This window comes from Trachurus trachurus (assembly GCF_905171665.1).
Source record: "Trachurus trachurus genome assembly, chromosome: 9".
NCBI lineage: Eukaryota > Metazoa > Chordata > Actinopteri > Carangiformes > Carangidae > Trachurus > Trachurus trachurus.
Genome location: NC_139895.1, coordinates 27604551 through 27631688, shown reverse-complemented (window position 1 = coordinate 27631688; position 27138 = coordinate 27604551). Strand labels below are relative to the sequence as shown.

The window sequence follows — 27138 nt, the reverse complement described above, 5'->3', positions numbered from 1 at the left end:
ATATATGTCCTAGCCTGTGTATGCAGTATAAGATCTGCATATAATTTACAATGCTCACTGATCAGCTGTGCGGAAGGCCATAACGATGACATGAGCATTTTATTAGTTACCATTGCATAAATAATGCATGACAACCTATGGAGCGCTGTTCACTTCCTCTGTATTTATATCTCAGCCACTGTATACAGTACAAACTTTATTCAAATTCCAAAACGCTCTGTATTGCACACTGATCAACTGTACATAAGCCTGTAATGATGACATGTACAGTTTATGAGTTAGTATGAGTTATATAATGTATCTGAGCCTGAATGCATGTTGAGTGCTTGAAAGCCACTACAGCAAGTAATGTACATTATGGTCAATGGTTTTTCATACGGTTATAATGTCATCCACCAGCAGAAGAGTCATCCAGTCATCTGGTCAGCATCAATATACAGAAATCACATGCATTTTCTTCAGGAAATGCATCTTGTTCCTATTTCTATCATTTTCCTGGATGTTCTACACAAACTGTACACTGTTGTTTCATACTATGTGAAATGATTGCACAGTGAAAGAAGTCAGATAACACTCTTCAATGAGGCCCCTGGAAATACCTTCCTCTGTGGTGGTTTCTGCAACTGACGCTTTAGCAAATAAACGACAGCAAAAACACATTACTTACACCACCACACAATGCATAAGCTACAATATGCATTAATGTCAATGTATAAACAAATTATACAATGTCAGGAGGTGTCTATTACATGGAGCAGATCACAGCTTAAATTATTTTTCACATCTACATCTTTAAATACCTACGCATATAAGAAAATCAAAAAAACAGTCTAAGATAAATCACCAATGTGCAGTGGTGAAAGATACAAATTTGGCACTTTGCCATTGCTGCTATATTATGTGTTTAAGAAGAAGATATGTAGGCAAAAAGAAATACAAATAGCATATGGCCTGGTAAACTGCCATCCGGCCTAGGTTCCACTATCATAATATACAACCCATACTATCATAAACAACCCCGCTGTAAAAAATAATTTGGAGCTACATACTACATCAATGTTAAGCTTTCCAACCTTCAAATAAAAAAAACAAAACAAAACAAAAAAAATCAAAGCTCTTAAAATAAACCATGAGGAGTCAAAATGATTCAACTTCTATTCTCCAAAACATGTGGAATTTAAAAACCAATCCCACTTGTGCAGCATCATTTTGTTACCCACCCACACCCACTGTGAACTGCACCTTGAATGTTAAGCTCAAAAAGTTAAGGCTTTTAAAGTCCCTTCTGTTGCCAAAGCCAATTCAGTAAGTTTGTATTGCAGATGTGGCACATATTTTTGGTTCATACACTCTGCCTGCTGAGACATCAGAGGAGAGATGCAGCTTAGGAGAAGGCCAGATTTTTCATGACATTACATCAAAACGAGGGGGAGAAATTTCAGAAAAAAATTCAAAGCCCCAAAGCCGTCCGACATCAAATCCTTGCCACATATTTCTGAGTCAAAAGGATGATTAATATATTCCAGCTCTAACAGCGACTGTTACCTACTGGATTTGAGTTGGTGACATCTGCTAGTTACAACGATGCCCTGTGTGAAAATGTGATGGGATGCGACCACATTACACAATGTGCTTACTTCTAAAACTAACATCTACAATGGGACAGAATTGGATGCTGATTGGAGGGGATATGTGGGTGTATAGATGCAAAGAGACATGTTGGCTACAGGAGGATGGTTGAGAGACTTGAGGACAGGAGAACATCCAGGCACTGCTTCACCCTCTGTTCAGTAAGAGCTGGTGGACGCTGTGGCAATTCTCTTCCCAATGTACACCCTAGAAAAATAACAAAAAATGCATCAAATCAAAACAGTTGATTAAGATGGGTGATGGAAAAATTATGTAACTATGGAATAATCAACAATCGATTGAATAATTCAAATTAAGGTGCACATTTTCATGAATTTTCCCAATTAACAGGTGAAAAGAGCTTCTCCCTCATCCAGGTTCGAGCACACAGGCCTCAAATGCATGAATTGAAAAACATCAGTGGAGCTTTAGAAAACTGAAGTTTGTCACTGCAAAGCTGACCCTTTCATTACGAGGAGACAGAGTCCAATAAATTCAGACTTACCCGAGGCCAAGAGCGAGGATGTGTGAGATGAGTAAGGAAGGAATGAAGACTTTGAGAAATTCAGCAGAGAAGATGCCACCTTTCTTCATGACCCCACTCTTCCTCATACTGAGAGATACTGAACGTCGAGGGTGTCTGAAGTGGAACTCCCTAAGAGATATGACCAGGAAACCAGTTAATACAAACCTAGTTCTGAAGACATTGATCCTGAGCAGGTATCAGTGGGTGATTCTTACTTTGGTGGAATGTTTTCTGGTCTGCTGGACCAATCAGAGACCCAGTCTACTTCTTTGTTCATAAGGTAGTCTTCATCTCTGTCCTTCTCAGGACCGTCTTCCTCTGACTACAAACCAGGACACAGAGCAAGTGGGCTTAAGCATAAAATGAAACGATGAATGGGTTTAAACTTTGAATAGGCCTATGTTTTACCTGAATATCTGTTGGGCTGGGCATCTCTACATCGAAAGTTATCTGACCTTCATCCTGATCTGGATCTGGACTTGGTGGCCTGTGAGGACTGAGTCAACACATTGGAATAAAAAAATGTAAAGAAAGTAAAGAAGGACAGATCTAGTTCAGCTCCATGCACACACACTTGTCTTGCTGCTTTAAACAGCATATTCCTACCTATCACAGGAGGAGCTACTCTGGCTGGATTCGTGCTGAGCATCCAAGAGAATCTTTTCCATGTCTCCATTGTGGATAGAAGAAGAAGATGGCACATGCTCTAAACCCCCAAGCGATTCATCGTTCTCAGGCACCACCTCCAAAGTCTGCAGGGTTTGACTCACAGCAGCATTTGCATTTATTTGGTCAGCAGCGGGTGTCATTAGCAGGTCGGTCTGCACGCTCTGGCTCCCTGTGTTTCCATTCAGCTCCAGCTCTACCCAAGAGCCTTGGCAACACAAAGGTCAAGAGGAGAGAGGGAATGGAAATTAGTGCGGTTGTGTCAAAGTGCAAACCTTACATCAGATTGTGTACAACACATTAGCACACCTCTATCTCTCTACTCAATAGGAAACAGTTGACCTACATTTCCTGCACCAGACACCCTGCATTCAAATGAACTGGCTGTGCACTGCATCCATGATGGCATGCATTTCTTTGTGCCACTGCCCCACAAACAGCTTGCTTTTTTTTTTCCAGACAAGAGAGAGTTATGTAATCTCTTGCAGCCAGCGGGCTTGGGTGAGAACCTAAATATGAACCCCGTTTGACATGAGACGCCCCCTTTTTTCCCCCCGCGTTTGGACTCGATGAATATAAAATCTAATCCATGTAATTCGACGACGCACGGATGCATGAGACCGACTGGACGTTTACAGAGCAGTTTGTCATCAGTGCTGCTCTCATGTGAGGTGTTGCATAACTGTGGAGTGCAGTGGGAGACAGTCCTGTCCAGACATGTCGCTGTTCCAGCTGCGATGTTGACACACATATATAAGGCAAATGTCCCGAGTCCCTGCCCGAGACAACATTTAGTCCTGAACTAAACTGTTTATCGCTTCAGCCAGTTTAGGGCAGTTAAGGGTGCAGCCACTTTGAGCTAACATCCTACCATTGTCTTCCTTCTCAACTGACAATAATATTAGACAGACGTCGGGTGTACTGGTAAATTAAAAAAAGAAAGACATCTCGGTTGCACTGGTATTAATAATGATATGGCATATTTATAGAAAATAATAATAACAGTGACGGATGAGGCAATCGTTTTTTTCGTCTTTTGTCCCAACTTGTTTTCATTTTAGCTAGAACCCGCCCAACGCCGTGTTGCGCCCGCGATTGGCCTCCTGTCCCATCAATCAAACATTTCTCGCGACGTGATTGGCCACTTGGCGGTGACGCCAGACAACATCACCCTCCACCCCTCCCAGAAGAAGAGGAAATTCCAGACCCGATGTAACTTTTACAATAAACTCTCCATTACGCGAATATTGTCAAAAACACCCCGCTCCCATGAAGAACATGTACCGTGGCATGTGCAGCGTGCAGCACGGAGACAAATGACGGCGGTACGTACCGTGGAGCGCGGGCTCTTCGTTATTGTTTTGCTGAGCAGCAGCGGTGGACATGTTGACTCCCCCAGCTTCAGCATTCATCAACATGACACGCAGACAAACTACCGAGTGCGCAGGCGCCAAATCTGGCCAAAGTCCAGACCACAGACAGAGGGACAGAGAGACTCAAGAGAGCTGGAGAAGGATTTTATTTTTTATTTTATTAGAAATGTGTCATCTTTATTTAGAGGTCAAAAATAAATACATGATTGCAAAATTTGCCTACAAACAGTGACGGTAAAATGATGATATCAAGAATAAAGTGTGTGCAGGGACGTGTGTGCAGGAGGGAGTGGAAGACGTGGGTGGGCTCCTCTATCTGAGCCATCTGAGGCTGCAGAGGGTTGGAGGACTGATGATAGTAAAGCTGGCCCGAGTCACCTCCTATCACCCACTGCCCAAATATGACTGCAGCTTCACGGCTGGACTCAGTCATTAATCCTTGTAGACATGTATAAACATGAGCAGTGTTTGCTGTAAGTTTATAGAGGATGGTCTTATGGTATGATAGTTTTATGGTCCTCCTCTCTTTACGGTCCCTATGGATTATGATTCTATGAACATGTGTACAGTGATGGGCAGTGGGTTGCATGCACATGTCATTACAAAGAGGGTGAGCAGAAGACAGAAGTGAATTCACCTTCTGCCCCTTCTCTGTCAAGTCAAGGTGTTTAAGTGGAGGGAGCAGGTGCAGCCTGGTGTCATTAATGTGTTGGATGATTGTTTCCTGAGGCTGTGATGGGGGCAAGGCATTGTTAGCTCTGATACTTCTGCTGCCAAGAATAACTTGGACAAGTCGTTATGACCAGTGAGTTTGTAGTGAGAGGGGATCCGCCGTGGTACATCCATCATTAGACAGCAGCACTGTCTGACACTACTGCAGACTTACAAAAGTATTTTGCCCTTTTGAAAACACAGCAGCGCTGCCTGGGGGATGAAACAGGCATAAAATAACAGTAACAGTGTGTTAAGGTTAGTTTTGTAATTCAAAACCCTGCGTTAAAATCATGTCCTGATGAAGCTACTGTTTATGCCATCATTAAACATTTCAGCACAGTACCTTAAAGCATTTATTCATTTTCTGCAGAATTCAGGTTTGAACTTCTTTATTACTTTTCATCTAAATTGTACTTTATTCCATTTGACAAAGACAAACATAGCTGTACAATGAACCATTTAAACAGATCACCAAAACTCTCCTACAATCTTTATTCAAGAGCCCCTTAAAAGAAATAAACAAAAACATACAAATTAATGAAATTCACAAAAATAAAAGTGCATTTTGTTTCAACTCCTGTGATACATTAGACATGTATATAATGCTGCAGCAAGTGTAAAAACCTTGTAACTCCAATTTAGACAGTTTCCTTGAGATTTCATGATCCTTCACGCTGCATGTAGAGCAGGTTTAGTTGACCCAAGGTTCATGTTCAAAAGCTGTTTTAGAAACTTGAATGTAAAAAAAACTAACAAAAAAAAAGATCTATGGTCTGCCTGTGAGCAAGGCAGATTTTCCTGAGGAGCCGCCTTTTTGAAGTTACAAGGTTTTGATCACAGAGCAGCAGTAAATTCCCCTGAGCAGTCTCCTGTCTGGCGTGCCAGAAAGTTCAAGAAACATACTTGATTATCTTATTTCTTCTTAATGCTATAAGAAAGGCAATAGGGTTCTTCTGAACATCTTTGTGGTTTACACCATAGCCTCAAACAATAGCTATGGACACGAGGGGAAAGTGTGAAATATTATTCGTTTATTTATTTCATGAATGTAAGATCTTTGATGACCATCTCTGCAAAAATGAAATAGCCAAAGCCAACTTTTTTTTTCCTAAAAAAAAATTGCTGATTCTGACCTAGAATTATTTCTATGTAGATTTTCGCATTTAAAAAGAAAAATATTCACAACTTCCACAGGTTGTTAGAACGGTTATTATATGACAGTGAATGAGTGAGTAAATGCTTCCTTCAAATGAATGACAGGACAAAGCTGATCACTGATCTCATATTTTGAATGGATGACTCTCCTTGTTGACTGATTCGCTGACTCGGTGGCAAACTGACTAAACCCTCCATGACTGTGGAACGGGACAAAGGAGCCACATTATACAGTTTTATTCATGTGACTTGAAGCAAATCATTTGAAAGACCCTTACACAATCTTGCATCAGACAGCAAAGAAAAAATGTTTTCCAAAAGGTGAAAATTGAAACAAAAAGAAAAAACAGATTGGAAAAGTGTCAGAGTGAGACAGAGAGAGAGACCGACACAGAGAGAGATGGGTGGTTATGGTTATGGCATCCTAGTGATTGGAAATCAGTTCTGTTCAGACCAATATGCTTCATGCCCTGATTCAACGGCTTAATCTGTCACCAGAACGACTGCATTGAAGTGGAAACTGTGCTATGATCAACCAGGTATCTCCTAAGAGAAGTGGCAGCATGGGATCAAAGCATAGTGTAGCAGAGAAACAGCAGAATTAAACGTTTCCTATGTTCAGTACAGTCATTTGATTCCATACAACAATCATCTGCAAACCAAGTGCTTCACAAATTCTCCTTTTTAAATAAACGTGTCTGTATAGGGGAGCTACCCCTGCATCACAGAGAGACAAGACATTTCATACAATAATTCAAAATCAGTAACTCTGCCTAGTCAATTGGCTTGACTAGCTTTAGAGAGAACTTGATCAAGGTTTTAACATCACATGTTGATTAAAATGCCTTTTCCCATTTAGGCCTTAGAGGACCTACTCTTTCACAGGAGCTCAATGATTCATTCACAATCCATGGCACAAAAACAGAACATTAAAGATCCAAATTAGCTCAGAATCTATCTCTGAAGTGTCCAAATAAGTTCTACATAAACATCAGTTACAGTCAGCCAAATTAAAATAAAATAAACTGTTATAGTGCTTATGACTACAGAGGTACTGACACCTGAAAATACTTTTCTTTGGACATCCAACGTCAGAAAAGACGCACTTCCTCGATGTCACAAAAAGTCTCTAGCTTTCAAACAAATTCCTGCCAGAATGAACAAAAACATCCCAAAGTCATATTACAAAAAGGTTACCTGACCTTCAAGCAACCTTCAACCTACAATCAGTCCGAGATAGACAGCTAAAGAAACTACAGTGATCAGACTGTAATCCTATTGCCTTAATTTATACAAAAATAAATCAGCTATAGTGATTCTTCTTCTATTATCAGGTACGGTACAAAACATCATAAAAAAAATCTACAAACATAAAACAGATCCAGAGGGTAAAGCGAATAATCAATCTAGAACAACACAACGCGCTTTGTGGGGAAGCTGACAGCGGCACTCAGGGTTGGTGCACCGAACCACAAGAGAGTTAGGCCACAGCACGCCACCGTGCCCTCCCATGTATAGAAGCTTTTGTCCTGAGCTTTAAATGGTGGTCCACACATGTGCGAGGGTGCCCGGTCTGACCGGGGACACCTTGTCTGCAAGACAGCTTTAAATTAATCTATCTTTATAGAGTGTATAGGACTGGTTACTTTGGCATAATTAGCCCCCACTCAACTCCCAAAACCACAATACCTGACGGACGTGTGCGCATGCCATTGTCCACGATGAAGAGCAACACAGGATTGTTTTTTATGTTTTAGCCCATCAAGTAGAAATCTAATATACATTACTGCTGACAGTTATCCTCAATGTATTCGTCTATGAACAACCTACAGGCCTGAGCTCAAGATAGGTGATTTATCTCAATGAACATTTGTAAATGCAGCTAAAAAGCAGGGATCATTTTGAAAACCACTGCAAGCTGCTTTCAGGTCAGAAGTTCTAATCCAAGAGACAAATGCTAAGACACATGGTTGTTGTTGTTACAAGGATGATGTGATTTTCATGTCTTACATTAAGAAGGCAACTAACACTTATTATCAGATGGTATGCTGTGCTTGAACACAAATTGAATTTTCTTGCTTGCCTGTGCACCTCGAGTTATCGTGACTTTTTTTACTGTAGACTCTGGACAAAGGTTAACAGTAATGTAATTCATCTGTGGAGAATGAGCTAAAACATAATAAAACACTACAGTAGTCCTTAAACAGTGTAACCATACTGTATATTTAGAAAGAAATGGTGAGTGAACTTGGCAACTTGACAATTACTTGGGGCAAATATGGAGTGTTGACAGCTTGTATTAGCAGTGTTTCAGACCAGTATGAAAAGGAACATGGTGACAGAAGGACATACAACAGTATTAAGAAATTCCTATTCAAACTAATAAAACATGTTCGCTACAAAAACTTATCAACAATTGGTAGCTATGACAAAATGAATCATGTCATGATGGCACAAAAGAATAAGGAAACAAACGAGCCAAATATGTGCATTTAACACATTTTCCCTTTGGTATGGGATGAAGTATAGTTGCAAACAGTAACTTGATGAGTGGAGTGATGCTAATAGGAGGAAACCAATGACACTAAGTCCGTAAGTCTGGTCTCAGAGCTACAAACCCTGCATGTCTATAGGTGGAATACACAAGGAAAATGTGCTTGTGATGGCCTGCTTGGAAGTACTGTGTTAATGACGCTGTTTGTTGCTGACAGAGTAAGTTTTGTCACATTCAATACTTAAAATCACCAAGGGCATATCAAGAACTGGGGATTCTTAGCCAAAGACAGACAGATATTGTTTGTTATGTGTGTATCAGAGCAGTGGGGCTCAAGCAGAAAACTGGGATCTGGGTTCAACAAATGCTAGTTGAGTTTTTCTTGGAATATGTACAGATTGTTGGTGGTAGCCACAGCAATGATGTTGTCCAGAGGATGCCAGGCAGTGTGGAGGATCTTCTTGTTAAAGTCAAGACTGTCTACACTGATCTCATCCTTTTTGCGCTTCCCACCTGTGCTTACTTTGCGCGGTTTTAGGACAGATCGTGGCTTGCTGTTCTCCCGAGACGCCTCCAGGGTTACGTCCTGCCTGTAGCCTCTGTCGAACATCCTGAAGAAGTTGTTGTAGGAACCGGTCATAACAACACTGCAGAGAAACAAAGTATGAGGGAGAGATGATAAACCAGATTATAACGGTGACAAAAAAACACCATAAGTGTACAATGTGTCATTATGAGCCACTACTTGAGAGCAGCAAAGGAATAACCCTCTGCCACCCAAGACAAATCGTGTGTGGCCTTATGCTGCACTGGGCAGATAACCTCTGCAAATGATAAGGCCAATTACTGGGTTCAGCTGCGTCAAATAAGAGCTGGCCCAAAACATTTGCACACGTCACGTGTGTTGAATGAATTGCAAAGGAACGATTAAGAATCTTAACGTGACTGCATTGAACCTGAAACTGGATATTTGAAGAAATAAGTGAATAAAATAGGTGTTTACCTGTCGTTGCCATTCCAGCAGCACTCAAACTTGTCAAAGATGCAATCGTTCTCATAAAGCGAACACAACTTACTCCTGAGATATTCATGCACCTGTTAAAACAAAAAGATGAGGTGTTACAGTGACATTCAACAGCTGCGCAATAGAGAAATTGACATTTCAAGTGCTCTGGATATCTGGACAATGACAGCAGTAAAACACCACCCTCTTGTGGGGAAACATTAGAACGACTAGAAATCTGCAGGGGGAAAAACAAAATCTAACATTATTTTTGGCAACAGTTACAGACCTGATATGTCTCTACTGGTCGGGACTCCATATTTAGATCCCAGATTTTGACAGACAGGTAGTCGCGGGTCATCATGTAGCGTCCACTGTGGCTGAACTTCACATCAGAGATGGATGAGATGATTTCAGAAAAGAAAGAACGATTGTTTGGGTCCTCTGGTTCTTCAAACACTTAAGAAAAAAGAAAAGGATGCATGCCATTAGTATTCCCTGACTGCTATTAATTGCAAATGCCTCCTATTTTTACATAGCTGTGTATAATTAAATGCAGCCACATATTACAGTCTGTCTGCTCTCTCAGTCAGTCCCACATTTCGGCACTGACCATCATACACATGATGTTTTTACATGCCTACTTTCACTAAAATTGAAAAAGAGAGAAGAAACCAAAGGCTTTGTGGAAGCAGATTTGTTGGCAGATGCTGCATGTGCAAGCTGTTAGAAAGGCTTTTAAAGATTTGACCATCCCAGTCAACATGCATGTCTGTTACTAAGATGCATTTCCCAGCCCTTTACGGAAACACTGGGCTCACAATAAGAGCTGGTCGATCAGGAAATCAAGCTCTTCAAAAACATTAAAGCACAGTCTTTCTACTAAAGACAGAACAGGAAGTTTACTCTGTTCTAGTTTATTTTCTTTCATCCAGTTTCCCTCAGCATACCACAGAAACGCGTCACAATGTAACAGCTCCCCTGCAGGTGGGCGCGCTAATGAAGCCGGCTTACGTTTAGCGTGCTTGTCACACAGTGCTGAAGCCCTCATGTCACACATGCGGATGGTGCCTTTGCTGCTGCTGTAGACAAAAGTGTTGCATTGGTTGGGGTGAAACTCTGCTGCAGTGATCACCTCCGTCAACTCCTCCATATTGGCTGGCTTAATGTCGACAATATCTGAAGAGGTGGGGTTAAGGGCTACACCGACATTACCACAAACTTACAAAAATACTTTGCACTAGAGCTATTCTGAAATCAAACATAACTTCTACACATTTTTTTTTTCTAAATTCAGACTGTTTCAGCAGCTGTAAGTTAAATTACTAAAGTAAAGTACTTTTTTGACCTACACTACCACAGAGCCACTGAATCAGTGTTTGTCTGGCTATATAATTCAATGCACTGATTTATTCACTAACATGGATCAGAAGAACGGTGTCATGCTATGCAGTTTTGTTAGAGTTTTACTACAGGGACTGTATGCTGTACAGTCTGACTTCTGACTATATCCTGTGTGATTTGTGGTGGGCAGGGGGATGTGGGGATCTATCAGTGAGTCAGAGCCACCTCAGGGGAAATAATTAAACGAACCAGGACTCAACACTCATTTCGCACAAGATACACAGAAAGAAGCAAACTCCTGCAAACTTGTGTCAAAAGTTTGATCTCATATCATGGTCACACTGTACACCAACAAACAACAGGGGAAATGATGGCCCAAGTCACAACCTATAAAATAAAGTGAAGAACAGAAGGATACTAAAGCTGCGATCGGTGATCTCCAGATTCCAAAGGTTGATGCGCAGGTCGTCTGCAGACAGGTAGGTCTCACTGTCACTGTTGACTGAGATGGAGTTGATGTGGTAGGTGTGAGCATTCGCAAACACTCGCCTAGGGCTGGCTTCCACCATCAAGTCCATGGGCCTGAATACTGGTACCTGAGGATGCAATGAGGAGCAGGGTTTAGGATGACATAATCTGTACGGATAATATATTGTCTTCTATTTCAATCACATTCTGATGATTAAGGTTCACTTTCACTGACACAAACACCTTAAATGGAAAAAAACAAACAGTTAAAAGGAAGGTTTGGCCTCATTTTAACAGGCGAGTCTGTGAAACTCAGTCTATTTGTGGAAACTATTCAATAAATATAGATCAGTGTTTCTCAAACTGGAGGGTGTGCATGACTCGGGAGAAAAACACTGTGTGAAAGTAAAGCTGAACAGATCTTTTTCAGCACAGACTTTTAGACTTGTCAAACACAGGCGTGACTAATAACATTTATGACTACAGCAATAGATTATTGATTTTATTGCATACTGTGCTGCTGTTGGTTAGACATGTCAGCATAAAAGCCTAATGTCTGCATGAAATAAAAACAACTGACAACTTATTGTGCTATTAGTGACTGGCCTTTTAGGTAACTTAATACCAAGTTAAACCTATTTCAGTTTTAATTCACTGCTGTGGTTTGTTCATTTAAGAAGTGGATGGGAAGTAAGTACAGAACTTAAACTGTAGCTTACTATCTCAGTTCCAGCATATTAAAGCACAATCATACATACAAATTCCACATTTTTGCAGCTGTAAAACAATATATACAGACCCGTAGTGTTGTGACAGTATTGGGATCTCTGTATCGTCCATCCTCTTCCTTCAAATTGTAGCCCTCTGGTCTCTTGTCACGCTCACTAATTTTCCACAATTTTATGGTTTTGTCTGTGAATGAGAAAACCCACCTCATTAACTTGCAGCTAAATCATGTAAAAGATGCGATCAGTTCAATATGACCAATTTCTTCTTTTCTAAGTGAAAAAGTTGAATTAGAGTTTTACCAACCGTTTGTAGACAAAAGGAACTGTGCTGCATTTTTCTGAGGCAACCATCGAATCTTGTTGATCTTCTCTTCAATCTCAAGGCTTTTCAGGTAGTCAAACTCAGGCTCGTGGCTCTGGAAGGTGCTGTAAACATTGTACTCTCCTCGGCACTGTGGCTGATTCTTGCTCTAAACAAAAGACAGACCGCAGATCAGTGTTAAGTTTTGATTCATTCCCAATGTTTGTTTTCATCCTAAATTCTGAATGCAGTAAAGCATGCAGTCTATGCAGCCTTCACAATATCAATGAATGCCCCTGTTTAAACAGATTTACTTTATTCAGATTAGTGACCAAAACTTACCTCTGGCTCCTGCTGGAAGATGACAACACGACCCCCCTTGTCCCCAGTGGCCAGCAGCTCCCCAGAGTGGTTGAACTCAACCGTAGATATGATGTCAGCTGTCAATAAGGTAGTGTAATTAGAATATAATTTTATCTTTTTTAAATTAGCAGCCTTTTAAATGTTTAAATTGCATTTGCAATAGGGAGACAGTGGTGTATGCCGGGGGGGGGCTTTCAATGTGAACATATTTTTCACAGGTTTAACTGAGCCTTTCAGGTTGAACAACATATCCTCCCAATGATGCACACAATTCTTCCAGCAGCATGAAACATACTGTACATTTGCTACTGTTTTGCCCACCTGGAGGTGTGCAAACCATGGTGAAACCACAACTGTGATGTACACAAACTTGAACTTGAACTAGGAAGAGACAACAACAAAAAAACATCTCCCCATTTGCAGCTATTCAGCACTTCTCAAAGACAAGCATTCTCATCAAATCCTACAATACAACAATCAATCCCTGTTTACAGGCTTGAACTATTCTGAGCTAGTACAACCCTTAATATAGACTATGGTGTTGTTCCTCTTGTAGCACAGCACACAAAGAGCCTGACACGACCTGACTCCATACAGACTCTCATATAAAACTAAAGGGACAGAGTGAGGGAGACCGTTTCCACAAGGGTCAGATGAAACTACTACACTGTTGTAGTGTGGTGTTTTCAGGGCTATGCACTGATATGTATTTTTGTCACATTTATACTTGTTCTCGGGCAAAGCTTACTGTAAACAGCTGTGTAGTCCTCTGCACACAAACAAGTCCATCATGTACTGAAAACATAAGGGCACTTCTGAATTTACTAATTGGCAATGAGAAAAAAAAAAGGGGGGGGGGGGGGTGTTGCCACTGGTCTTTCTGTGAATATTAAACTGACAGTGTGCATAATGTGAACTTTTCCCCCTTATTCATAGTCATTATCCCAATGTTAAAATAATCCACTGCAAGAATTAGTTAGTAACAAAATATGGTCTTTGTGATCATCTAGCCATGCAGGTGGTGGAATATAGCAGCATCTTTCCAGACACTTTGTTCCAGTTAGTGAGGACAATCAACAGACAACAGACGGTGCCATCAGAAGTTTTCAATGGAAACCATTTGAAAATAATACAATGAAGTCCTGAATGGGGATTACCCTGGGTAAACAAACCTCAGAAACTTGTAATGCTTTGAGCAACACAACTGACTGAATTAAATTCCCTGTTCCTCCATTGTAATGTGTGCACTTGCAGTAGATGTTTCAGGAAAAGGACATCTGCATGGCCACATACCAGCAGAGCCAAGCAGGCCATTAATGCACTCTGTGAAACTCATTTGAAGCGTAACCTGCGTGTATGGAAAGCCGTTTTAGTCATAATGAAATAAATTAATAAATGCATAAATAAATAAATATAGCCATGAAATGAGTCCCGAATTAAATAAATACGAAGATAAATAGATATAAATGAAATATAAATACATATATTTTTATTTTAAAAACAATATTTTTATTTTTCCAGTAGACTTTTATTTTCTAACGCCTCATTTATTTATTTCCAGATACTTTTATTTCCTAATGTCACATTTATTTATTTCCGGTTACTTTTATTTCATAACATCACATTTATTTATTTCTGGGGACTTTTATTTCATAGCATCACATTTATTTATTTCCGGCGACTTTTATTTCCTAACGTCACATTTATTTCTCTCCTCTTTTATTTCATGCTGCAATATTCAAATGAGGGGGCGGGGTTATCTGGACCCTTTCAGAGTAAAACATCACACCACGGCCTATTCACCTTATTTTGCGCTGAATCTAGTGTGAGGAAGTGCTGTTGTTGTGAATTGTTGACGGCTACTGAGCAACTTGATCAATAACTTGGGGAGGAGAATAGTGTTTTAAACATATTTCGTTTTTTCTAGTTTCTGTTGTTGTTACACATCTCTCTGCCTTATGTGCTGTGTAGCTAACCAGCTAGCTATGTCTAGCATTATGTCCCTGCCACAGCAACTGGGTAAAGAGCAGACGGCCGTGTGTCTCGAACACAAAGTGGAGAGGCAGGGATATATTGTGTAAATCATCATATGCCCTGCTAAGCCAGACCGCAGTAACTACGCGAACAGTGAAACTGAGAAAATGGCTTTAAAGTTTTTTGATTTGCCTTCCAATGTGTTGTAGGTAGATTAGTGAAAATACACCTAGATTTGACAGGTTTTCATTAAGTAATATTTATGCAATTAAATATACGACCACATATTTTATATTTGACCCCTAAAAAGCACATACTGCGCTCTGCTGCCAGATTTCCTTAAATAAATACACAGGTAATGCTACGGCAAAGTGCAGTAACTACAATGTTATTGTTTTTTTCCAGCATGCTTCTAGCCTGTCTAGCCTCTACCTGGTCTTTTTACTAAACTTAACAAACTTCTTTCTTCATGGCCTAAACTCAACCAAAGCATCAGAGCAGAGAAATGTCTTTTTTTCTCCCCCATCTGCTGTCAGCAGGAGCGGGGGCTGCAGCAGACTCGTGCCCGTGTGGGCTCAAGCCTCATACAAGCCGGGTTCAGCCGCGCTGAGCGGAGCGGGGAGGGGGAAAAAAAGTGTAGCCTACCGGTATTTCTTCTACTCTGTGGGACGGTGGATCTCCCATAACGGAGTGGGGGAGAAAGCAATGGGACAGATCTGCCCAGTCCCTGAGCAGCGCACGTTTCACAGACAGGCGCACAGTGTAAACAACGTCACCGGTTCAGCACCATGGATAGCGGGGGGGGGGGTCCGAGGGTCCGAACAGCGGTGTTTCGGAGTGGGGGGGGGGGGGTCCGAACCGTCCCTAACGTGCTAAACCTGCCGAAGCTAACGTTAGCTAGCTACCGTAACTGGCTAGCGGTGTGTAATAGAGCGCAGTAACTACAGCTGGAGTACAGGGGAAAAGAGGCAGAGTGCAGAAACTGCGCAGTTACTGCGGTTTGGCTTAGTTTCAAGAGTGATTTTGTAGTTACTGCAATTTTTCATACCTCATATTTCTAAAACTGAGCAACATTGACCGCTGAAAATTTTACACAAGATAAAACATTTATTGACAAGTTCAATTTCACAAAAAAATCAATTTCGAATTTTCGGTAGTTACTGCGGTCTGGCTTAGCAGGGCAACTGCGGTCCGACAGCAACGGGACCGGTGTCGTGCCGGTAATGACAAACTCACGTAAGCTACTGCTTCTCTAGGAAAGAGCAGAGCAGACACGTACAGTAAACGTAGTACTTGTTCTTCTCAACCAGAGTACCAGTACTAACACATAGCGAAGTGGATAGGGAAGTGGATTGTTCAACAATTCACAACAACAGCACTTCCTCACACTAGATCCAGCGCAAAATAAGGTGAATAGGCCGTGGTGTGATGTTTTACTCTGAAAGGGTCCAGATAACCCCGCCCCCTCATTTGAATATTGCAGCATGAAATAAAAGAGGAGAGAAATAAATGTGACGTTAGGAAATAAAAGTCGCCGGAAATAAATAAATGTGATGCTATGAAATAAAAGTCCCCAGAAATAAATAAATGTGATGTTATGAAATAAAAGTAACCGGAAATAAATAAATGTGACATTAGGAAATAAAAGTCTCCTGGAAAAATAAAAATGTTGTTTTTAAAATAAAAATATATGTATTTATATTTCATTTATATCTATTTATCATCCTATTTATTTAATTCGGGACTCATTTCATGGCTATATTTATTTATTTATTCATTTATTTCATTATGACTAAAATGGCTTTCCATATGCGTGAACTCATTGCTCAACCAAATAAACGTATTGCTTGACTTACTTCCTACTTGTTTACGTAATCTCCTTTTCCTACAGTGGTAACAACAACAAAAAAAGCTGCAGCATTTCAATTCTAACATGCATTCAACTCCCAAGCATGCAAGCATTACATAACACAGACTGGACAAATGCACACAGGGGAATTATAGAAGCAGTGACTGTTGATATTTTTGCAGCAATTGTGCCAAAAATAGATGAATGTCAGCCATGAGCCAGTTTCACCAGTCAGTGACTGGCCTGCTATGTGTAAGTATGTGCCAGACAACTAATCCTTTAACTTCAGTGCAGCCAGACTGATGCTCTGTCATAGCAGTCAGCCATACACGTTTTCATATTTATAAATACCGCAGACATTGAGTCTAGCACTTGAAGCTAACTTCAAAACAAGCATGCACGGGATGTGCACCAGACAGTAGGTTTTAGTGACCAGGCAGTGACCACCACATGGACTTACCTTCTGCGACATCGTCGTCTATGGCTCCTTTGACTTGGGAGAAGCACCACTGCACATCACTGTTCCCACCACCGGCCCCTGCACAAAACACAACACCAACTTTTAACACACCACCACTATCAATGACAACTTTACACGCGTTAGCCTGGTGCTAACTAAGCTAAAAATACACATAGTCGTGAGAGCAAGGCCACAGGTAACATCACACTAATCATACATGGTCGCTGCTGCAGACAACCCCTCATCACTGGAAGTATTTTAAGCACGTTTGTTGAGGAAAAGGCTCACTTTCCACTTCGCTGTCAGTGGCACACAGTGTAGCATCTTGGAGGTATCCTAGCCTGCTAGTTAGCCTGCGCTGGTTGACCACAACAGGAGAGACTCACACATCCTCTGTGCAGGACAGGACACAGGCTGCTGAAGAAAAACTAAAGCGGAGACTCTCTCGCAGTCTTTGCTCTCTTATTTTACCTGCCATGGTGAGCGACTCGGACAGAGGGGATCCCTGTAGCGGGCTGGGGCCCTGGGCTGGAGCAGTGCACTGCTGACCCGGTCGGCTGGGCGGTTCTGACCAAGGAGCAGTGGAGGAATGAAGCGGGCACGGCTGCTGGTGAGTCCGAGCACCGCACAAGTCCCACGTCCGATGGATATATCGGTAGAAAACTGTTTTCAGCCAAAGAAAGTTAACTTCAATCCGCTGTAGTCGCTTTTAGACTTTGCACTCTACTTTAAGATTTCCCTCGCCTCTGCCTCTCCCAGCATTACACTTTCAAAATGGCGCAACTCGGGCGGCGTTCAGCAGGCTTCAGACGGAGGGAGCGGTGCGGGGGGACCGTGAAATTTCAACCTGGCTGGCTCATGAACCGTCAGCGATGTGGGTCTTTTTTCTGCCTCTGAAAAACAATTGACTAATTAATTGAAAGCACGTTTCGTTTTCAATGAAAAGTTAAAGGGACTTTGTTTTGAAAAACCCTTTAATAGCTTAAACCCCGCCCGTGTGTATTGTTTCTGTGGACCAAATCAAACTAACCCACGCACGCAGGGTGAATTCAGCAAAAGTGAAGTGATAAAAGTGCCAACTGATTTTAAACAGCGTTTGATTTAGAAATGTAGATTCGTTTGATAGGTCCTATTTTATATTTAGGTTAAATAGTTATGATGTTAATAAACATCACACCTAACCCTTTTTTTGGTGAGTGGCTATTTTACTTATAGTATTTATTTATATGTTTGACTTGATTTTATTTTAAGTTTTTGTGGGGTTACTCAAAAACAAATTAATTTGATGTTGGCTGTAGGCTACATTGAACTTAGGTTGGTCTGTGCCAAACTGACACATCCGGATCTTGTGTCACAACATGAGATAAGAACAAGATAAGACTTACAGTGGCAACTACCACCTGCATTACTGGATGCCACTTGGAAGAGGACAAACATTGCACTGGGGTCAGAAATTTTATATGTGACATAATAATTGGCACCAGGCCCAGATTTACGCACAGGTGGAAGTAATTACATTAACAATGGCTTTATTTAATTATTGTCTCCCAGTAAGATCTTAACAGGTGATTCATGTGGCTGCATGCACAAAATGAAACAGCCAAGCTATCATTCATTTTATACTGCCTACCTGTGTTTTCTTTGCTGTTACAAAATGATGTCGTATAATGCCTACTTACTCTCCCTCTGCTTTCTGGTTAGTGTAATGTAGAGCCAGTAAAGGAGCAGGAAGGAAGAGAGAGAGAGGTGACAACAGCCTCAGCAACTTGAACTGGGTCCCAGCAGTTTCATGATCAGCAGCATAGCCTGCAGGTTCTCCCCTGTTTTTGTTCATTTAATTTAGAAACATATAACTGCAATATAGAGTGAAATAATTAAGTCCTTAAATGAGAAGTTGAAGATAGGACTCCCTGTAGGTGTTGCCTCAATGCCTATACAGTATTGTCAACCAAATTGGCTCTAATAATCCAAAATGTATTTCAAATTCATTAAACTTGGAGCCTTCAGACTCTCTTTGTCAACACCCACAATGTGATGAGAAGGGTACCTTTGTATTATTAATGCATTTGGGAGAAAGTAGCACCATCACAGAGAAAGAGACCCCAACATCTGCACAGATTAGGCCTATATATATTATTTACATTTTATATTATTCCCGTTGACATTATTTAAAACATTTAGCCAAACTTCATATGTGTTGTAAAGCTTTAAAGATACACAATACAGCTTTTGTATGTTACACAAGATACAAACATGTTTATAGCTTCATTCTGGTAATTTTGCAGCTTAGCAGATGTCACAGTTTCTAGATTGCACATTTAAACATATTTTCAACAAATGCAACTGATGCAAACTGGCTAGTAAAACGACACCTTGTCTTGATTATTAAGACAAAGAATGAAGAACAATGTACAAAAGCTGTGGGCTCCAATGCAAGTGTGAATCACAGAGCAAAACAAGCGTGACCACTCCAGCTGTGCATGGATACATTAACAATTTACGCGAACGGCATAGTTCACAAATCCCAAGAAGGTTGGACTTCATTAAGCTTGAAGCTTTAAGTGCGAAAAGAGTCTCATTCCTCAACAGTCGCTCTCTTTTCACTTTCCCACCATAAAGTAAGTGGTCCATCTGGCAAGGAGCAGAGCCCCAAACAGCACAGTGTAGCTGAAGAGGACAAATTTAAGGATTTCCTTGAATGTCCGGAGGAAGCGGATTATCAAAGGCTCCACATCCAGAGGCTCCTGCTGCATCTTCTGCCTACGACCAGGTTGAGTCAGGTGTCCCATATTCTCACCTCGACCCATTCTGCAAACACACACTTTTGTCAAATTTCAGAATCAAATACAAACTTCAGACAAAAATGTTCCAAGTTCTCATGGAGAAGAGACAAACTACATTCAATACATGTTCTTTGTTCCCTGAAAAGACATTATTTTGAACACTTAATGTATTATTAAATGTGTTTATTTGTATCCTGAGTGCATATTGATTTATTCCTAGCCCAGCAGGAGCTGAAGAAGCTGCATTGTCACAAGAATACTGTTAATAATTTATCTGTAAATTACCCTAATACGGTTCACTATTGATCCACTTTGTTTGTGTACAGTCAGAGACAAATTGTGAACAGCTGAACATCTTACGCATTGATCTTTCATGAGGTCTCAGATATTTTCATAGACATGACAAAGCTGAAGAGTATGTAGGCTAACATGCTGAGTAACACTGAATGCACTCATTTGAGTTTTCTTCAAAGTAGTTGTAGGCTATAGGAAATGTTAGTATATAAAATGTATTTACTTATATAGTATTACTGTGGTAAAGGTTTGCCAGGATTTAACTTAATAAAATGTCAAACATGCATGAATCACGGACAAGATCAAAACTAATCATACCTTGGTGTTGTTGGTGCAAGGCAGGGGCTGATCAGAGAGTGGGCTCCTGTACTCCCAGCCCTGAAGTCCAAGTTGGTGTGTGCTGTCTTGAGCGTTTCAGGCTCTTATGGCAGAGGAGGAGCCAAAAGCAATAACTGATCACAAGCATCTAAATCCCCTGGGAATGATCTAATGGGAGTTTAAGTCCTCAGTGCACCTGCTCCTCAAAAAAATAAATTGCTTTACTGAAAGATTTTGGCCATCAAGCAATAGTAACAAGATTTACGGTAATTTTAGCTAATCAAAATAGGAGAAATCAACAAAGATTTACCTAAGAGGAGTTCACCAAAATATCTGAGTGCTGTCAGCAGGGCTCCCTATGTTCATAGTCTAAGGCACGGATACGGTATTGACTGAGAGAGAGAGATCAAACACCCTCATACAGCACAGTTATCCTCTACCGGAACATGGAGCAAATGGCCTCCTAATTCAATCAGCGTCCTGCGCTGTCAAATCATGGGCTGCCATGGGCTGAGCTCTCCAGACAGCACAGGACCATTATCGGCTGATCGGGAGGCCTGTTACTGTGCTAATTGCTCCTTCAGAGAGCTGGACCACTGCTGACGGATACACTCCCATCCCTGCCTTTCATCTGCTCTGACTGATCACAGCCGGCTTGCCTTTCCTAAAAAATATCCAGAAAACAATGGTCAAAATGACCAAGTAACACAAGACTAATTTCAGTTAGTTAAGACTTTATTTACCTATTTGTATGCCAGGAAAAGCCAAAGAGAAATCTGCCAATAAAAGCTTCCAAAAATGGAAAATCAAAGTGCATCTTTTATCTTTTACACATCCAAAAGATTTAATCATACATGTATACATATATACAGTAGCTTCACAGAACACAAATGGATGTGTGCAAACAGTGGGATTAAACCATTTTTATATGATATGGCAGCAAATTGGGGACTAGAAAAAAATTAAAGGTACCCTGTGAAGTTTACGATCAGTGGAAACACTATGGAGGAATGTTTTTACAAGTGGGCCAGCATTTTGTTTCTATCATGAACATGCATGAGTCCACAACATGATACACATTCCTGCTGCACATTTAACATTATTCCAGCTTTGTATGAATAGTTGGTGGTGCTAATGTAAAAAGAAAACATCTATACAGTTGAGCAAAAAACATAACAATGCACAATTTTGAATATTAAAAAATGGCTTAATGCATTCAACATATTAGCAAGGCCTCAAAGATACACACAATGTGTCTTAGTAACAGAATGAAAACACAACTTTGTTTACACAACAAAAAAAAAGAAAAGAAAAAAAAAAAAAAATCCACAGGGCACCTTTAAATAGCCTGTTGCTGTTTATCCAGCAGAGACATCAATGAAACACCTGCAGTACACTGATAGGGACATAAAACAGCAGCTGAGGTTTTCTGACGGATTGCGGTGTTTGATGTGGCCAGGTGTACATGCAGGTGACTCAGGGGCTCTGAGATTCAGGACGGTCCATGAGGGACTTAACCCATGTTGTACCATTTATGAGTTTTGTGGTGGCTATAATGTACTCCATCCCGCTGTCTTCCATTTGAGAGAGGAAACGAAGAGCAGCTATTTCTGCATACGTCACGCCACCGAGGAAGAACACCAGTGTTGTCCGATTCTCCCCCTGCTGGCCTGTATGACCAAGAAAGGAGACACACGTCAAGCACAAAAATACAATGTAAACGCTAAACTGAACAGAATTATGAATCGTGTGACACATTCCTGACATGGTAAACCAGCCATCCCTCCCTCTAACAAAACACAGCTGAATGTAAAAGAGGGCCAAGTTCCCTCTGCTTACGCACCATATTTTGAAATGTGAAAACACAAATTTAGCCGTCACCCTCCCCCTAGATTAGAGTCCTCTATTATCACCTTTTCCAATCCAGTTTAAAGCAGGCATGTGGAAACAAGTCAACTGTCTAATGCCCAAACTCGCAGTTCTAATTAGCACATTTCATATTGAGTGTATAATTAAATTCATTATTCACATCAATTGAACACCCAGTGCTGCCAATATGAGAAGATGGTGGGAAACTGGATGAAGGCAGCGGTGGTCACTGTCAAATCAAGCATAGTATGTTTTTTTATCTAGGCTGTAGACAAACACTGACAGAGGCTCTGTGGTATTGTCAGCCCTGTGCCATCAATCTGCTGTTGTTCTGCATTTGACTCAACAGAAACAAAGCCTGTGTCTTATCTACATGTACCAGGCAGGAGGCTGTTTACTTTTGTTCTATTTAGTGAGCGGCAGGGCAAACAGTAGACCTAGATGGCAATGGGCCTCACGTTTCTTATGAAGCCCGGCGGGCAGCTGTTGTCTCTCCTCAAAGTGTGGGCCAGGAAGCATCTTCAGCACCTCTTCGATGCTGCGCCACCCGGGCCTGGCCAGGACCTGGGTGAGTCGGATGCTTAGTGGAGCGTAGCCGCTGTACACATAGGAGATGTCGTTGGGGTTCTGAGGGAATAAAATAAAACGTTAAAGACCTCTTGAAACCCTCAACAAGACATATATTTAATCATCGAAGTTCTTTCTTCTTTCCATAAATGTCATACCTGTTCATTTGCATCCTCCATCCACAGTTTCAGGGTTTTCCTAATAGTGGGGTAATTATTCCTTGAGCTCGTCTGCGGCTTCAAAAGACCTGCCTTCTCTAGGTTGTTCAGTGTAAGTATGTGTTCGTAACCATAGGTCTAAACAAAAACAAAAAGAGAGAGAAAAATCGGTCACCAGTTTGAATTATTATTTTTATACAACTAACAGTACACAGCAGTTGTGCACTATTTTCTTTTGTTGTTCAGCAGGAATGTAAGGGCAAAGGCATCTGCACCTGCAGAATCTCTCTCTTGTAGAAGTCCAACACCTTCTGCTTCAGGCCATTGTTGCAGACAGACTGCATGCACACCAGACGCAGAATCTTGATCAGTGGATCCTTTTGAGCAATGCTATCTTCTATATATGTGTTCACCTGAATAAATATATAACAATGTAGTGGAATTGCAGATAAATGGCATATCAATGTAAAAAGTAATGATAATGAAAAACTGTTTGACAAATTAGTTAGGATATTTTGAATAGTACCTTGTCTGTGTCAACTCCAGTCATAAACTCCTGCTCTACTGTCAGATTATCAAAGAAGGCCTCTGATGCTGTAACAAGAGACTTTAGTTTAATGAACATATCAAATTTTAACAAAATTGTGGAAGCAACATCAAATTATTGCAGACTACCAAAATCCTTGAGAGAAAATGTCAAACGACATTAATATAAACAATAAGACTTTAGAACATTCATGGACAATGGCTTATTTTTCTCAAGTATGGATAATAAACACATTTCTACAAATCTCAAGATTTATTTTGTAAATGTGTCCAAAATCTAATGAAAAAGACATAAGATTTGATGAGGTAAGTATGGGAATATTACGTACTGGTGATGTCCTTGATGAGCTCTGCTATAGAGGTGTGGTTAGCCAGTGAGCTTCGTGCTGCCTGCATATGAGGCAACTGAGACACAAACTGCTTGATTTCTCCCACTGTTTTGGCATTATGGCGCTCCTGTGAGGGACAAGACCAAAAGCATTTAAAATGATTACTGACTAATTTTTAAATGACTAATTTAATTATCACAATTAATGTTCCTAAACATAACGTGTAAGAACAGGATTGGGTATGACAAAATGTACAACATGTCCCTGCAGCAGCCTGCTCACACTCACAGCTTTCCAGGGTCGATTCTAATGCTGCTAAACTTCACTTATCAACCATCTCTGTTAATGTAGTTTGTACTGGAACCAGTGTTTCTGAGTTCTGGCCTGATGAGAATGATAATACTGTATGTCTGGCTGGCTTGATTAAGAGTTTGCTTAAACAATTAGTGCTTTATCTAAGGTGATTGTCATCACCTCCTTTACCTCATAGATTTCTGTTATGACCTTTGCTGTAAAATGCCACACAAATGAAAATCAGAGCAGATCACAGCCAGGGTGCCTGGATGTCTGAAAGTGGTATACTGCAGCCCAAGGAAGTGACCCAGGATATCAACTACATTTTATCTTAACATTTAGCAGGTAAACACACAGGGACCAGCAAAGTTAAAGCAAGACCAACCTCAAAGGCTGCAGAAATGATTTTGGCCTTCTTGCTGAGTGCTGCTCCGACAGCGTTAAAATTTTTGTCCCGGATTTCTGCGTACAGTTCCTCTGCTGAGTTTAGCTGTAGCTTTTTGGGCTCTGTGGGCAAATCCTTACTTGCTTCCCCTTGCTTTTTCTGTGCAAATTTCTCAGGGGGCAACTTGACATAACCTGTAAGGCAGAGGGGAGAAAAAAAACAAGATTTGACGATTAAAAAAAAAACAGGAGCTGGCAGTAAATACTAATAGAAATTGATTGCTTTTCTGTCATGTTATTCTTGAGTCAAACTCAACAATCTCATACCAAATGATGATTAAAATACTGTTCTAACCAGAAAGCCAATAACATAGATGCCTTTCACCTCAAGATTATGATATGATCAATGTGGCTGTTTTAACTAATTATTTTCCTAATTGAAAGAAAATCTATAATGCTGCCAATGTCAATCATTTTGCCCAAAATTGTCAAGAAAGATATAGCCGAAAAAAAGGAGCTGACATACAGAAAACATGAAGGGAAATGCAAACATAACTGTAAATATAACTGAGCATTTGGCCATTTGGAATAAAACAAAAGGTTATGTTAATTCTGACCATTTTGGATTCCGTAAATCTCGTCAATGAGACCCTCGTAGGTGAGCTGCGTGGCCAGAGGGGTGAGCAGGTCAACGTTTCGATCCAGGAGAAGCAGAGTATCAAACACAGGCAGGATCTGATTCTGGCTGCCGGCAAACTCCCTCTTCATCCTCAGCATCATGTTGGCAACATGCTGAGAACAAGCAGAGGATTTCTTTCTCAGATAAATTCACTCGACTGGCTGCTGCTGAGCAACTGTCCATTTGCAGTTATCTGTTTCAATACAGAACAATGTTTATCATAAAATGATTCCACCTTGCACCATACTCACCCGTGCACATTCTCCTTTCCCATATATCTGAGGAATGGTGCCGTACAGCGCCTGTAAGGTCATGAGGCCTTTGGCTGTGTGGTAAAGGCTTGTTTGGTCATTTTCCAAGTAGCACTCCTGAATGACATGAAAGGCAATAAAAAAATATATTATGACTTTGAGAGATACACCAGAGCCACAAATCAAAATGATGTATGGAATTCAAAATATTTCCACAAGTTTGACCAAGAATAATGATTTTATTAATAAATTAAATGACACACACTGCAAACAACAATTTGGTAAAGCAGCAGACTGGTTGGTGTATGTCTGATTTGGAAATGTAAGTTGAACACACCCTGAAAGCACTTTCATACTCCATGGAGAGCAGGTCACCATCATAGGGAATTAGGTCCAGGATGTACTCATCGATGTTGATGAACGAGCCCAGCACACCCTGCTCCTTCAGCCGCTGTTCACACAGCATGCTCCGCCGTGGCACAAACAAAATGTGGAAGTCTCTTGAGTGCATCTTATCCTCACTAAAGGTGAACAATCCAGGACGGACAGGTGTTCAAATACAGTAAACAAAGTTGACAAAGAAGATACTTGACTCTTTGACACTGAGAAAATGCATTTTAAAATTAAAAATTAGTCATATTAACAGACCTGAATACATTCTCAGCAATAATGTCCATAAGCTCCAGTCTGGGACGGACAAAGAAGATGATATTTTTGACATCAGCAGACGGGAGCCTGCCGTTTTTGAGAGTGAACATCTTTTCCACTTCATGTTCCTATAAAACAAAGTGACAAGCATACATGTGTTTGATCTCAACAGTTGTCAAAAGACTAAGCTACACTATATCAAATGCTATTATGCCTTTGCATCTGAATCTTTATCTGGGCCATGTCTGCTGTGATACTTTGCAACAGCACAGCTGGAGCACCTACCTTCAGTAAAGAGTACTGAGCTATCAGTCCAAAAGGTCCTGTTAGATATTCGTCCCAGACAATGGCCTAAAGAGCAACAGGACACACAGTTAATAAGCAGGAAATGAAACATCATGTAAATGTGGTCACATTTAGCTAATGGTTACCATAAACCATTGATGTAACGTTACAGCCTAAACAAAAACTACAACTCACAGTCAGATAGGCTTGTAGCTTTCCTATCAGGGCCAATGTTATTGAACTGTATCAACACTCAAGACAGAATAACCATAACATTGTGATTTGTGTCCACCCTGTAGCATCTCCATGGTAATGTTGACATCGAGGCTAAAGAGACTACCTTAACTGTCGCTGTTTCGGCCATTGTTTTACATGTTTGTGTGTGTCCATTACCTTGCTTCCCGCACATTTGTCCAAAAACTCTCGAAGCTCTTTTCGAGCCGCTTCTCTCAAAATGTTTAAATTGACTCTGCCGTACGACAAGTGGGCAGCCATTTTTCCTCACTAGCAACACAACTCATCAGGTGACTGCAGCTGTACAACTGAGTCACATGACCAAAGACGATGCAATCAAAGACACACTACAATAATATCGGGGAAGTTCACACACAACCCAGCACGGAGGATTGTAAAAGATACGACTGCTTTCTTAATCTTCTCTATACTATGTAAACGTTGTATACGTT

The 27138-nt window shown here is 40.8% G+C and overlaps 3 protein-coding genes across 3 annotated transcripts; all 3 read right to left on the bottom strand.

Annotated features, from left to right (window-relative positions):
- Positions 1-143: 143 nt before the first annotated feature.
- Positions 144-4243, bottom strand: bnip3la (BCL2 interacting protein 3 like a). Its single transcript, XM_083978963.1, has 6 exons — positions 4155-4243; positions 2762-3029; positions 2564-2651; positions 2371-2477; positions 2135-2284; positions 144-1836 (listed from the first exon to the last, which is right to left on the bottom strand). The coding sequence occupies exons 1-6, from the start codon at positions 4237-4239 to the stop codon at positions 1788-1790; spliced, it is 747 nt and encodes a 248-aa protein (XP_083835089.1). The 5' UTR covers positions 4240-4243; the 3' UTR covers positions 144-1787.
- Positions 4244-5280: 1037 nt separating this feature from the next.
- On the bottom strand, positions 5281-17802 carry ppp2r2aa (protein phosphatase 2, regulatory subunit B, alpha a). The gene is made up of 10 exons (XM_083978935.1): positions 17519-17802; positions 17048-17125; positions 12744-12841; positions 12405-12570; positions 12172-12284; positions 11323-11500; positions 10575-10739; positions 9850-10019; positions 9561-9652; positions 5281-9204 (listed from the first exon to the last, which is right to left on the bottom strand). The coding sequence occupies exons 1-10, from the start codon at positions 17523-17525 to the stop codon at positions 8925-8927; spliced, it is 1347 nt and encodes a 448-aa protein (XP_083835061.1). The 5' UTR covers positions 17526-17802; the 3' UTR covers positions 5281-8924.
- A 3405-nt stretch (positions 17803-21207) lies between these two features.
- Positions 21208-26974, bottom strand: vps33a (VPS33A core subunit of CORVET and HOPS complexes). Its single transcript, XM_083979899.1, has 13 exons — positions 26846-26974; positions 26453-26518; positions 26168-26295; positions 25857-26040; positions 25520-25636; positions 25207-25381; positions 24591-24784; positions 23912-24038; positions 23563-23630; positions 23312-23449; positions 23037-23174; positions 22770-22938; positions 21208-22112 (listed from the first exon to the last, which is right to left on the bottom strand). Exons 1-13 carry the CDS (start codon positions 26945-26947, stop codon positions 21919-21921), a joined length of 1800 nt encoding a protein of 599 aa, XP_083836025.1. The 5' UTR covers positions 26948-26974; the 3' UTR covers positions 21208-21918.
- Positions 26975-27138: the final 164 nt, after the last annotated feature.

Excerpts from the sequence above, each read along its gene's own strand:
- bnip3la (XM_083978963.1), bottom strand. The coding sequence starts at position 4,239 with ATGTTGATGAATGCTGAAGCTGGGGGAGTCAACATGTCCACCGCTGCT. Across the intron at positions 3,030-4,154 it reads CGAAGAGCCCGCGCTCCACG|GCTCTTGGGTAGAGCTGGAG; the intron begins GTACGTACCGCC and ends TGTGTTGCCAAG. Across the intron at positions 1,837-2,134 it reads ATCCTCGCTCTTGGCCTCGG|GGTGTACATTGGGAAGAGAA; the intron begins GTAAGTCTGAAT and ends TTATTTTTCTAG.
- ppp2r2aa (XM_083978935.1), bottom strand. Across the intron at positions 11,501-12,171 it reads ATACTGTCACAACACTACGG|GTACCAGTATTCAGGCCCAT; the intron begins GTCTGTATATAT and ends TTGCATCCTCAG. Across the intron at positions 9,653-9,849 it reads GACCAGTAGAGACATATCAG|GTGCATGAATATCTCAGGAG; the intron begins GTCTGTAACTGT and ends TTGTTTTAACAG.
- vps33a (XM_083979899.1), bottom strand. The coding sequence starts at position 26,947 with ATGGCTGCCCACTTGTCGTACGGCAGAGTCAATTTAAACATTTTGAGA. Across the intron at positions 26,041-26,167 it reads ATTGCTGAGAATGTATTCAG|TGAGGATAAGATGCACTCAA; the intron begins GTCTGTTAATAT and ends GTTCACCTTTAG. Across the intron at positions 23,450-23,562 it reads CTGGAGTTGACACAGACAAG|GTGAACACATATATAGAAGA; the intron begins GTACTATTCAAA and ends ATATTTATTCAG.